The sequence below is a fragment of the Rana temporaria genome, chromosome 6 (genome assembly GCF_905171775.1).
Source record: "Rana temporaria chromosome 6, aRanTem1.1, whole genome shotgun sequence".
Lineage (NCBI taxonomy): Eukaryota > Metazoa > Chordata > Amphibia > Anura > Ranidae > Rana > Rana temporaria.
The window spans coordinates 152,012,496-152,025,257 of NC_053494.1; the positions used below are offsets into that span (position 1 = coordinate 152,012,496).

At 40.4% G+C, this 12,762-nt stretch overlaps 1 protein-coding gene across 1 annotated transcript in view; it reads right to left on the reverse strand.

Annotated features, from left to right (window-relative positions):
- The window catches only part of COL6A1 (collagen type VI alpha 1 chain), a 69,752-nt gene that overhangs the window by 15,028 nt on the left and 41,962 nt on the right, over positions 1–12,762 (reverse strand). Inside the window, exons 21-26 of the mRNA XM_040357614.1 lie at positions 9,716–9,778; positions 7,865–7,927; positions 5,255–5,305; positions 4,879–4,914; positions 4,723–4,785; positions 868–933 (exon numbers count right to left, since the gene is read on the reverse strand). Coding sequence (XP_040213548.1) covers positions 868–933; positions 4,723–4,785; positions 4,879–4,914; positions 5,255–5,305; positions 7,865–7,927; positions 9,716–9,778 — 342 coding nt within the window. The remainder of the gene's footprint in view (positions 1–867; positions 934–4,722; positions 4,786–4,878; positions 4,915–5,254; positions 5,306–7,864; positions 7,928–9,715; positions 9,779–12,762) is intronic.

Consider the following 12,762-nt stretch of genomic DNA (forward strand, 5'->3'; position numbering starts at 1 on the left):
ACTTTGTATAAAGCCTCGTACACACGGCCGAGGAACTCGACGTGCCAAACACATCGAGTTCCTCGGCCAGTTCAGCCCTGAAGCCGCCGAGGAGCTCGGCGGGGCGAGAGCTCCCATTGAACAACGAGGAAATAGAGAACATGTTCTCTATTTCCTCGCCGAGCTCCTCGTCGGCTTCCTCGGCCGAAAGTGTACACACTACCAGTTTCCTCGGCAGAATTCAGCCAGAAACTCGGTCGGAAGCTGAATTCTGCCGAGGAAACTGGTCGTGTGTACGAGGCCTGAGAATACTGTGTATACTTAATAAATAAATACACAGGATACAGTTTTTTTTTAATTTAAAGTCTACTATTGATTGTTTAAGATTACTATATGACAGGCTGCGTGATGTACTTTAAAAATGATATCACTCGAAAACACTAATTCTACATATTCACAAAAGCATGGATACATACAATAAAATGTAAAACATATGATGCCTTACATCAATGACTAAATATCAGCAGGCAAATGCAGCTTTCAGGTGCATCTAGCTTGCATTTAAAATTAGTTTGAGATGCTTCTGAGATCATTCAGAGTACGATGACAGGTGCACTTGACCTGCAATTGACCTCCTTCTTAGCTGCATCAACCTGCATCAAGGTGCCTTTGCATTCCAGTTGACTTCTATGGGGAGAGAAGCTGTTCTGATCCAAACAAAAAGCCACCAACCCAGACCCTTACAGAGATTCAAACTGTATGTGTACTCATTTCAACAGTGTTATTGGAAGCAAAATGGTATTTTGCTCCTAAATTGAATATTATAATAATGAGAGCATGCATTTTTTTTTTTACTTTTATACCTGCTATTTGTGTCATTATACTCACCGATGGTCCTTCTGGTCCTCTGTAACCCTTTTGTCCATTGGGCCCATCAGGACCTTTATCTGGACTCTAAAATATGACACACAGAACAAAAAATATGTATTCAAATGTAATATTTATTGACCTTCAAACATCTTTGAGGAATATATAATAAACATGATGACTAATATGCTGTATGCTTTGCGTAGCTCCCTTGGCTCTTATTCATTGTGCTTATTTTTGTGCAGCTTTTTACCTGTTCGATATTCTCCAAGAACAATGTGCAGTGTAGTGGGCAATATAGAGAGAATATAAAGCTTTATAGTTGTAGAAGAACTGAACTCCAACAAAGCATCAAGATATCTCATTAAAAAAGGGGGGGTGCGGGGCATGTCTAGAGTAAGGCTTTAACCTGCCTGGCGGTATTCCCGAGTCTGACTCGGGGTTAGATTTTCCTGCTGCGAGCGGTAACCCCGAGTCAGACTCGGGCTCGCCTCGCTAGATCCACAGGCATGGTTTACTTACCTTGTCCCTGGATCCAGCGATGCCACCGCGCTGTGTGAGCGAGCGGGACCTCGCTCGATTCACACAGTGCCTCTGTGTGACGCCGATCTCCATTCCCTGCGACGTTACGACGCACGGGGACGGAGAACGGCGCCAAATTCAAAAAAGTAAACAAACACTTTACATACAGTATACTGTAATCTTATAGATTACAGTACTGTATGTAAAAAAAAACACACCCCCCTTGTCCCTAGTGGTCTGTCCTGTGTCATGCATGTCATTTTATATAATAAAAATGTTTCTTTCTCCCTGCAAACTGTAGATTGTCCATAGCAACCAAAAGTGTCCCTTTATGTCAAAAATGGTTTTAGATCAGCTAAAAAACAGCGATAATAAATTATAATCACTTGCAGAATTGTGCGATAGCGATTTGTGGGGAAATTCGTCATAAAAAAAAAAAAATAATGACAGCAACAATTCTGCAACTGAGCAAATTTCAGTGATTTTGATTTGATTACATTATTGAATAATTTTTATTATAATTATATTATTATTTGTTATAATTATTTATAATTATTTATTATATTATAATTTATAATTTTGTTTTTAAAAAAATGTCATACCCGGGATGCCTATTAGAATCTTGTTTGGTCAGATTTAACCCCTTCCCGACCGCCGCCTGTACATATACGTCGGCAGAATGGCACGTACAGGCACATTGGCGTACCTGTACGTCCCTGCCTAGACGTGGGTGGGGGGTCCGATCGGGACCCCCCCCGCGACTTGCGGCGGTCGGGTCCCCTCGGGGAGCGATCCGGGACGACGGCGCGGCTATTTGTTTATAGCCGCTCCGTCGCGATCGCTCCCCGGAGCTGAAGAACGGGGAGAGCCGTGTGTAAACACGGCTTCCCCGTGCTTCACTGTGTCGGCGCATCGATCGCGTCATTCCCTTTATAGGGAAGACACGATCAATGACGTCATTACTACAGCCACACCCCCCTACTGTTGTAAACACACACACAGTGTACACCAAATCCTACAGCGCCACCTGTGGTTAACTCCCAAACTGCAACTGTCATTTTCACAATAAAGAATGCAATTTAAATGCATTTTTTGCTGTGAAAATGACAAAAATCCCCAAAATGTGTAAAAATTGTCCGAAGTGTCCGCCATAATGTCGCAGTCACGAAAAAAATCGCTGATCGCCGCCATTAGTAGTAAAAAAAAAAAAATAATAAAAATGCAATAAAACTATCCCCTATTTTGTAAACGCTATAAATTTTGCGCAAACCAATCGATAAACGCTTATTGCGATTTTTTTTACCAAAAATAGGTACAAGAATACGTATCGGCCTAAACTGAGGAAAAAAAAAAATTTTCTATATGTTTTTGGGGGATATTTATTATAGCAAAAAGTAAAAAATATTGCATTTTTTTCAAAATTGTCGCTCTATTTTTGTTTATAGCGCAAAAAATAAAAACCGCCGAGGTGATCAAATACCACCAAAAGAAAGCTCTATTTGTGGGAAAAAAAGGACGCCAATTTTGTTTGGGAGCCACGTCGCACGACCGCGCAATTGTCTGTTAAAGCGACGCAGTCCCAAACTGTAAAAACACCTTGGGTCTTTGGGCAGCAATATGGTCCGGGGCTTAAGTGGTTAAGTGAGTTATTCCTAAAAATTACAGACCTACAATATAAAAAGCCAAATTTCCTTGCAAATAATGGTACCGCTTTCAGCATCTTTTTTCTGAAAGAATCATACCGCCAGGGAGGTTAAAAGAAACACACTAACTATTTTTTGGTATCATTGATGAAGCCCTTCTAGATTGCAAGCTCTAACGAGCAGGGCCCTCTGATCCCTCCTGTATTGATTTGGATTGTGACTGTACTGTCTTCCCGGATATAAAGCGATGCGCAAACTGTTGGCGCTATATAAATCCTGTATAATAATAATAATAAAGCAGTTTTGAGCCTGAGGCCTCGTACACACGACCGGGGGAACTCGTCGGAAAAGACACATCGTTTTCCTCGACGAGTTCCTTGTCAGGCTTGTGGAGAAACTTGACAAGCTTGCTTTGCGTACACACTGTCAAGACCAACACTCCTCGTTCTCAAACGCGGTGACGTACAACACATACAACGGCAGGGGAAGTTCGATTCCACTGGCACAACCCTTGGGGCTGCTTTTGCTAATCTCATGTTACTGCGTGTTAAGTAAAAGTTTGGTAAGAGACAATTTGCACTTTTCAGACTGTTACAGCTTGACAAATGTGTTATCTCCATTACAAACGCTACTTTTACCAAAGGTGCGCTCCCGTCTCATACTTTATTCTGAGCATGCGCGGGTTTCTTAGCATACACACAAATGTGTTTCTTGTCGAAAACCAGCCCGACGAGAAACACGACGAGGAAATTGAGACTCCCGTCGAGGAAAAAGAGAACTTGTTCTCTTTTTTTCTCGTCAAGTTCCTCTACAGTTTTCTCGATGAAAAACATACACACAACCGTTTTCCTCGGCAAAAAAGCTCTGCCACCAAGTTTCTTGATGGATTCTGTCGAGGAAAATGGTCGTGTGTACGAGGCCTCAGTTACTGAACTGCTAGAGCAGTGTTTCTCAACTCCAGTCCTCAAGGCGCCCCAACAGGTCATGTTTTCAGTCTTTCCATTATTTTGCACAGGTGATTTGATCAATTGCATTGCCTTTGTAATTACCACAGCCGTTTCATCTGAGGGAAATCCTAAAAACATGACCTGTTGGGGCGCCTTGAGGACTGGAATTGAGAAACACTGTGCTAGAGTATGAAGGTAAACTTAAACTTCAAACAGCGTGCAGCAGTCATTTATTTCCAAATATCTCATGTATCTGAGATACTTGGTTTTCCATTATTGAGCTGTCGGTACAAAGGTCTTTCATACCACCTGTTACTTACACCAAGTAGTTACAAAGCACCAAAATTGAATTCTATGTTGATGGCCGAACTAGAGGAGTTCTAGCACATCAGATCCCTGAAAAATAAGCTATCTTATAGATGATAAATGGTCAATAGATGCAAAATCAGTTTATCAGTCTTGCCTTAGGCTGGCCATACAGTATACAATTGTATTGTACACACTCTGTACAATCACCTTTATAGACCAAAAATGTAATATGAGGACAAACCTAAATAATTAATTCAAATAGTATCAAACAAGGCAGGCCCTTGCAAAACAAGAGATTGTACAATCAATTTGTATAGGGTGTGGTCAGCTTTTTTGTTCAGACTTTTATCTCTGGCATGACAAAGCCTATTCATAATAAAAATATAGGATTATTGACAGAAATGGTAGAATTTGAGATTTGAAGACAACTCTGTATAATAAACCATCACACTCACATCATCACCAGGATCTCCAGGATCTCCTTCATCTCCTTTTGGTCCAGGATATCCCTTTGTTCCCTACAGAATAAGAAATAAATAGCATTTTACGGCTGGTTCAGTATTACATGTTTTGTGAATAGTTTGTTTCCTTGCATAAGATTATTGACTTACATTAGTTCCTTGATCGCCTCTACCTCCGGGGTAACCCTGAAGTGGACAAAAGTGTCAAATATATATCATACTGAATACATCTTAAAGTTTTTTCTTGCCCAACCCACAGCCCTGTTTTTACTACAACCTGGTCTGTTAGTCAGTAAGTCAAACTCCAAAGTGCATACCTGCTATGTCATTTTATGGGCCTGTATCTCATCTCTCTCACTCACTTAATATGTTTTGTGAACTCAGAGTTATGGGTAATGTCAATTATAATCCATCAACTATAAAGTAGTAGATATAATAAAGATTTTGTTGTAAGACCCTTCCTTTGATGTAAATACTTGACTATTGTCTCTGGTAATGTTTACCTTGTCGGGTTCTAAAAACTTACTTGGAACCCTTGGAATCCATCGGTACCATTTCCTTGGGGGCCATCATCTCCCTAATAATAGAATTGTGATGTTAGACAATGATGTACATTAACAATAACATTTTCAACACTTTATATATCATAATGATCACTTCAAAATTCCTGAAACTTAGAAAAAGAACTTCTGCTCAAAAATCATAAACTGATAACACCTAGAGATAAAAAAGCCTAAACTTGGCACATTCATTGAATATATACCCCAAAAACTGGGCAAAAAAAGGGTTTTGTAGTGTTAAATGGTTTTCTTTTTTTTTGGAAATAATGCTGGATAGGTCTGGGAGGTAAGAAAAAAAATAAACTAGACCAGTTCAGGCCATTGGTTCAGTCTGCATACCAATTATCCATGGGATAATAGATATCAAGCATGATGTAGATGAGTCAGGTGTGACCATCATCTCCAACAACTATAAAGAACTTTCCATTGGACTTTACAAAGTGGGTTATGGATAAAATGGAGCAGCAAGCCAGGAATCTAGTGCAAATGAAAAAGATACCTAACAAATAAGCAGAGAGCAGCAAGCCAGGTTTCAAAACCAAATTAAGTTAAGCCTTCTTATAAAAACAAACAATATATTTGCTAATCATTGTGGTAGGGCAGCACCTGTTACAAAGTTAAATCTCGTCCCTCTACAAGGGAATAGCTATAAATGATAGGATTCCATACAATATTTTACACACAAGCCAGAATCTCGTCAGAAAAAAAACCTAGTTTTTCCTGACGAGATTCTTGGCAAGAATCTCTTGCCACCCGAATGTGCAGACACTCCTTTCAAAAGAACCGCGGTTCTTTTGGAAGGCAAGAACGCGGTGACATCATTGTGTACGACGAGTATGCGCTCGTCACATTCGATGCCGCCGCCATCTTGCTGCACCCTACCTATGCCTAGGAAGCTACCACGCATGCGTCAAAGTCATGTTGAGCATACGCGGGTTTCCACAGCGACAGGTAAGTATACACACTCTTGGGTTTCTCGGCAGAAAAACAGGTTCTCTATTTTTCTCGTCGAGATTTTAGGCAGTTTTCTTGACGAGAAACCTGAAAGCCTCGTACACTTGCATGGTATACTCAGCAAGCAAGCACTGCCAGCAGTTTTCTTGCTGGTTTTTGCCAAGTAAACCGAGCGGGTGTACGAGGCTTGATTCCTCACAGTGACATTTACTTTAATACCCAGCACTCTGCTTTGGTGACCAACAGGCTATGCTACACTTCTAATACATTTAAATTGGTGGTCAGTGGTGTCCTTCTACCCTACCCTAATAGCCCTTATGATGCTGGTCAGTGGTAGTCTTATTCCACTGATAAAAGACTATTTTGCACGTTGCTGGTCATTTTCATATCATGCCATTCTGATAAAAGAATCTTTAAATGACATAACGGACCCCCCCCCCCCCCCCCCCATGCATGCAGCTGGTTTGGTATGTTTCACACAAAGACACATTATTTTAATGAGCCAGGAGAAGCCCCTATAAAAGATTGTCTACAGGAATCACATGTGTAGCCCTGTAGTTCAGAAAGAAGACAATCCAAGGTTGCAGGGTACAAGTGAGTATGCCTATAGAGAGGCCTATGGTGAGGGGGAGGATAGGTTACTTTATACCAGGGGCTAACATAAAGAATACGTGCCTTTCCCTATTAAGAGTTATTGGAGTATATTTATTATTGCACCAGATGCACAATTTTAACATTTAGTTTGTATTTCTATAGTCCTTTTCTCCTAGGGCACTTAGCAGGTTAGGCAGTCTTCTTAGGCACAATGACTTTAGCCAAGTAACATGCCATCATGTCTTTGGAGTGTGGGAAGAAATCCACACAAGCACAGGAAGAATATGCATAAACATGCCTGTACTTCTTGTAGACAGTGTCCTGGTCCCTGGTCGAGATTTGAACCTAAGATCTGCAAGGCTGAAGTGCTAACTACTAGCTGGCTAGCTAAAGAACGTATGCGTCAGCTGGTAGTTTTTGATGACATCTTGGAAGGTGTCATGCAGTCAACATTCTGAGACAAATTATTTTGAAAAATGGTCCTAATGAAAGTTTGTGAAATTAGTGGGAATGCTTTTCTTTTTCCAGTATGACTGGTGCTGCTATGCTTGCAGCACAAATACCGGGCTCAATTGGTCTTAAGAAACAAACAGCTAGTTCATATGTAATGTCTTCAAAAGACAATTAAGGGAATTCATAGAGTGTCTAAGACACTTTTGAATTCTAATGTGCCTCCACATGACAAAGGTTGGTGTGGGCAAGAGATTCAAGTACTGGTAGCTGTTGAAAATAGGTACATAAATGTGGGGCACGCACTACATGCAAATCCATATTTGGGCCAAACGGTGCCAACTTTTTCTGGATTTTAAAAAGTTGGGTCTTTCCCACCAAACCTGCACTCACATCTACTTTATCTATTTATGTGCGCAATTGCAGCAGTATATAAGAGCACACTGAACTGTCCCTATCTAATTGTTCACAGGATTCCATGCTATATATGTACATTGTAACCATGATAACAAGCATTAAACACAGCTGCATTCCAAGATTTTCAACATTTATCATCCTTCTCTATTTAACGCACTTACCCTCTCGCCTGCTAGTCCTTGCTCTCCGGGTAGTCCTTTAGCTCCTCTTAGTCCTTTTGTTCCCTAAGCAATAAAATAATAAGGCCAAAAATAAGAAGACATGAAAGAAAAAAAAAAGGATTTATTGCTAATGGGAAACAGAGGAGACACAGGAAACAGCTGCAGATGATTCTAGTTTAATACACATGCTGGAGTCCAGCGGGAATCAAAAGCAGCTCATCAAGTTTCACTTTGGACATTTGTCCCTTGAAATATGGCATCGATCAGAGTACACTGTACTTAGGCACAACATGTGACACAGCATGGAACCCATCATGAAAGATGGCATGGAGAATTAAATTCTTGCTTCAAAATCTGGTGGTAATTTTCTAAAGTATAGTACATGAAGCACATAGCGTATAACATTCTCTTTGTACGTCACATGTAAACTTTGTTGAGGATGAAACATTGTCAACTATCACCTTTTTATAGCTATGCAGAGAAAACAGGGACATTCGGAATTTAGAGGTCCAGTGGAATGGTTACAGTGAGAAAAAATTTAACTATCAGCAATGTTCATCTTTCAACACTTGAAACCGAAATCTGTTTAAAACAACTCCTGCACAACTCCTGCACGTGACCATAGTCATATCATGCTGAGATCTGACAAACCCACAATCACGTCTAACCACCTCCCTACCCTCTTATAGGCTCATAAAAGGGGCAGTCTCTCACATTAGGAGAGCTGTCCTTCTTTAGCTTAAACTGCATTTTCTCCTGTGTCATACCTCACTCCATACCTCCAATCTGTACATATCATAGTGTCAGTCAGCATTCATTCTGTTCCATATTATAACGTCCTGCATTGTTCACAGTATCTTGCATTTACTCTGTCCCATGTAATTGTGTTAATGTGCATTTACTCTGTACATGTCATAGGGATTGATTAACTAAAGGCAAATCGACTGTGCACTTTGCAAGTAGAGTTGCATGCTTCAAGGGAATTTGCTCCAGAGCTTAGTAAATAAGTGAGAATCACTTTGCAAGAATACCCTATCACATGCAAGGAAAAAAAAAAAACAGCATTTTTGCTTGCACATGATTGGATGATGAAAGTCAGCAGAACTTCCTGCCATTTACTAAGCTCTGGAGGAAAGTTCGCTAACTTCCATTTTTCATCTATTCCATTTTTTAAACGGAAGAAAAAAACAGAACGTAACGAAGGCAGATGTCAGAAGATGATCATCCGCTAACGTCCACTAGCCCATAGGCTCCAATGGAAGGAGGAAAAACTGACATATGGAAAGCCGGTGTGAAACAGAATCAGCTAGTAAGACTGTAGGTAGGCTGTAGGTAGCTTGCTAGCAACATACCACCTTAGCTTAGCTAATGTTCTGCAAAGGCTCTCATATGCATCCCTTGCCCATACCCCATGATGTTGATACCCCATGATTTACGATAAATTCAGAGCTGCATTAATTACTTTTTGTGTGTTTATTTGGTTTTTAATTGTATGGCAATGACATTTTGATTAAATAAAAGTCTCTTCTGGAGTCCCAGTATGGTAACTTTTTTTTTTTATTATTTGAGCCCTTGGAATAAAATGTTAAAGAACTCTTGGTTTAATGGAGAAATATTTGGCATTAACTCTTTGTGGTCATTGTAATTGGGGGTATAGAAGGGAAAGGGTATGGCAGCTTACGTAATTTGTGGTAAAAGATGTCTCTCTTTCTCAACTCTGAAACTTGGGTGGTATGGAAAGTTGAGCAATTCAGCATTGACATGCCAATGTACCTCTTCTATGTGTGTGTTATATATTAAAATAATTGAGTCTGGTGCATTTTTATTAATGCAGCTCTTCTAATTACCTACCTCAGGACCACTGGGTCCTTCATCTCCTCTGTAGCCTTTGGCTCCTTCTGGCCCTGATTCGCCCTAAAAAAAAGAGTAAAAAGGCATTAGGTTGCGTCCAAGGCAATATCAAGCAACATAAGGAACATAAAACTAAGAGAGTTTAAAAAGATCCTGAGAACTGGGTCATCCCAGGAAAACCACAAGTTTTACTGATAAGGTTAAAAAAGAAAACATTCTACTGATTCACTTAGGTTATCTGCAGTTCAACAGAACTAGAACTTAGTGCTGGATAAGAAGAGTGTAGTGAGTAAGAGGGGAGAGGATTCAGAGGAAAATGTCCACAAGAAATTGACAGTAGGGATTTGAAGAGAGGTGTGAGAGGAAAAAAACATACCAAATAGAAATGCCTACATAACAAAACAGTACTTTTTTTTTCTTTTGGTCCTTTAGGCATTGTGAACAAGAAAATGGTGTTGGGAAAGAATGCATTCTTAATTGCACACAGACTTTTTTGGCCCAGTTCTAATACAAATACACATTCTTTCTTTAATGAAACAATGCATAGTGTGATGACTGTTCTAAGTGCAGTAACGCATAGCAATCAGAAATCAGGCCCCGCCAATGCTCACTTGGAGTTTTAATGCGTTTACTTACAATTTGTATGGTAATAAACCTAACTGAAATTACCTTAAATATATAGTTTACGTTTCTGAAAGTATATCTGAAACTACCTTAAAATATAAGTTATGTTTTGGATAATGTAGGAAATTGTTAAAATCCATAAACAAGTGGATTAAGTTCACACCAGACGCAGTTCCGTTCAGTTCTGTGCGCTTTTTTTCTGCACAAAATGCATGCACAGTGTTTTCCTTGTATTCCAATGGCTCTAGTTCACACCATTCAGTCAGTTTCTGAACCGGAAACTGACTTTATGGTGTGAACTAGAGCCATTGGAATACATGGAAAACACTGTGCATGCATTTTTAGGGCCTGTTCACACCAGACGCAGTTCTGTTCTGTGCACATTTTTTCTGCACAAAATGCATGCACAGTGTTTTTTCTATGTATTCCAATGGCTCTAGTTGGCGCTAGTTCACACCATGCAGTCAGTTTCTGGTCAGTTTATGCACCGGAAACTGATTGCATGGTGTGAACTAGAGCCAACTAGAGCCATTGGAATACATGAAAAACACTGTGCTTGCATTTTTAGCGCAGAAAAAATGCGCATGGAACTGAACGGGAACTGCGTCTGGTGTGAACTGGCCCTTAGTGCAGAAAAAATGCGAACGGAACTGTACGAAACTGCGTCTGGTGTGAACTGGCCCTTAAAGTGCTGGAATCCTTTTTGTCTTTAATTTATTTTATAGTCATCCAAAAGTATGGTAGATATACAGAATTAGAATACGGGGATATGGGCCTGGCAGCTGGCACATAGTACAACTGGTACATAGTACCCCATACTCATTCAGCCCCTCACCGGCAGACCCCCACAACCACAGCCCAGGGTTATGGCAAAGAGAGCCTTGTCTCCATCAACATGGGGACAAGGCGCTTTGGGGTGGGGGGCCAGAGCCCCCCTCACCCCAAAGCACCTCCCCATGTTGAGGGCATGTGGCCTGGTATAGTTCAGGGGGTGCCCGCTCGCCCACCTCCTACCTGACCTGCTGGGCTGCATTCTCCGATAAAGCTATGGTATGGATTTTGGGGGGGACCCCACACCATTTGTTTGTTTAATTTTGGCATGGGGTTCTCCTTAAAATCTATACCAGACCCAGAGGGCCTAGTATAGATTGAGGGGGACCCCATGCTGTTTTTTTATGACTTTTCTATCATCAGCATTCTTTTGTTTACTTTTCAAAATTTGTGATTTTCATTTACTTTAACTTTTAATGCTAATGGTAAACAGGAAAAATAGAGAAGGGCACAGGCAGCAATACAAATATATCCACTCTATCCAAAACTAAAAACAAGTTTGCCTTTAGTTACACTTTGAATAAAAGGAATACATTTCTAATATAAGGTGCGTTTAAAAAAAAAAAAAAAGTTTGCAATCCAGGCAGTAGATTTAGGTGAGTCAGTACCAGGATTTGATGAGAGCACTGCAAATATGGAACAATCAATGAACCTCCTGAGAGCAGGCATATTTAAGTGCTAATCCTTGATATCATCTTTCTCTAATTCCCTGAAAAGGAGAACCTAGGGAGGAAAAAAATGGAAGCCAGAGGCTCTGATGTAGCACCAATGTGAGAGAACAGAGTGATAGTGACTTATCACTGATTGTGCTGCTGCTCCTTCATGGTCCAATCAGCAGGATGGGGTCTGTTCTTCGTCAAGCCACTTGGCAGATGGTGTTTTGGATTTGGCTATGCTGCCTGGTATGGGGGTCTGGATCACAGGATTGGCTGTACAGAATTACAAATATTTTTTTCAGATAAAACTGCACCTATATAAGTATTTTAACTCTGTATTCAGTTGTTTGCCTGTTGTTGAGCTTCTTTCTACCACCGTCTACCTTGAAAAATAAACACAGGTACAAAATCTGTGATACTTGTGTCTACAGAAACCTAGTTGACTACAGCAATTTGAGACTTCAATGCAAAGATATCAGCAACACAAATCTGCTAGAAAATCAACACTGAGTGTTGGATGATGAGATATGTGCCCCCCACCCACACCTATATATAAAAAAGGTCACCTATACTAAAGATAAAACTCGCTATCATTGTTTACTAAGCAGTGGTTCGGTGCCATTTTTGGGAGTTTATTTGTATGTCCATGAAAAACACATTGACGTGGGGACCAGAGGTTGCATAGGTCGGTGGCTGCTGTAAGTACACGTAATACAGATTGTCATTCTGTGTTTAATTGCAAGGGCGTAGTGACAGAGTGATGTAAGATTAGCAGGGAAAATATCAAGTATCAATGTTGCCCAGCATATCCTATTGAGCCCACTAGGCACAAATGATGGGGAAATCCATGTAGCACCACTGCACTCAGAAACACTTTGCGTTACTTTAATACACCTGGATTGATACTTTCTTGATGTGCCTGCTTTGCATTCAGAA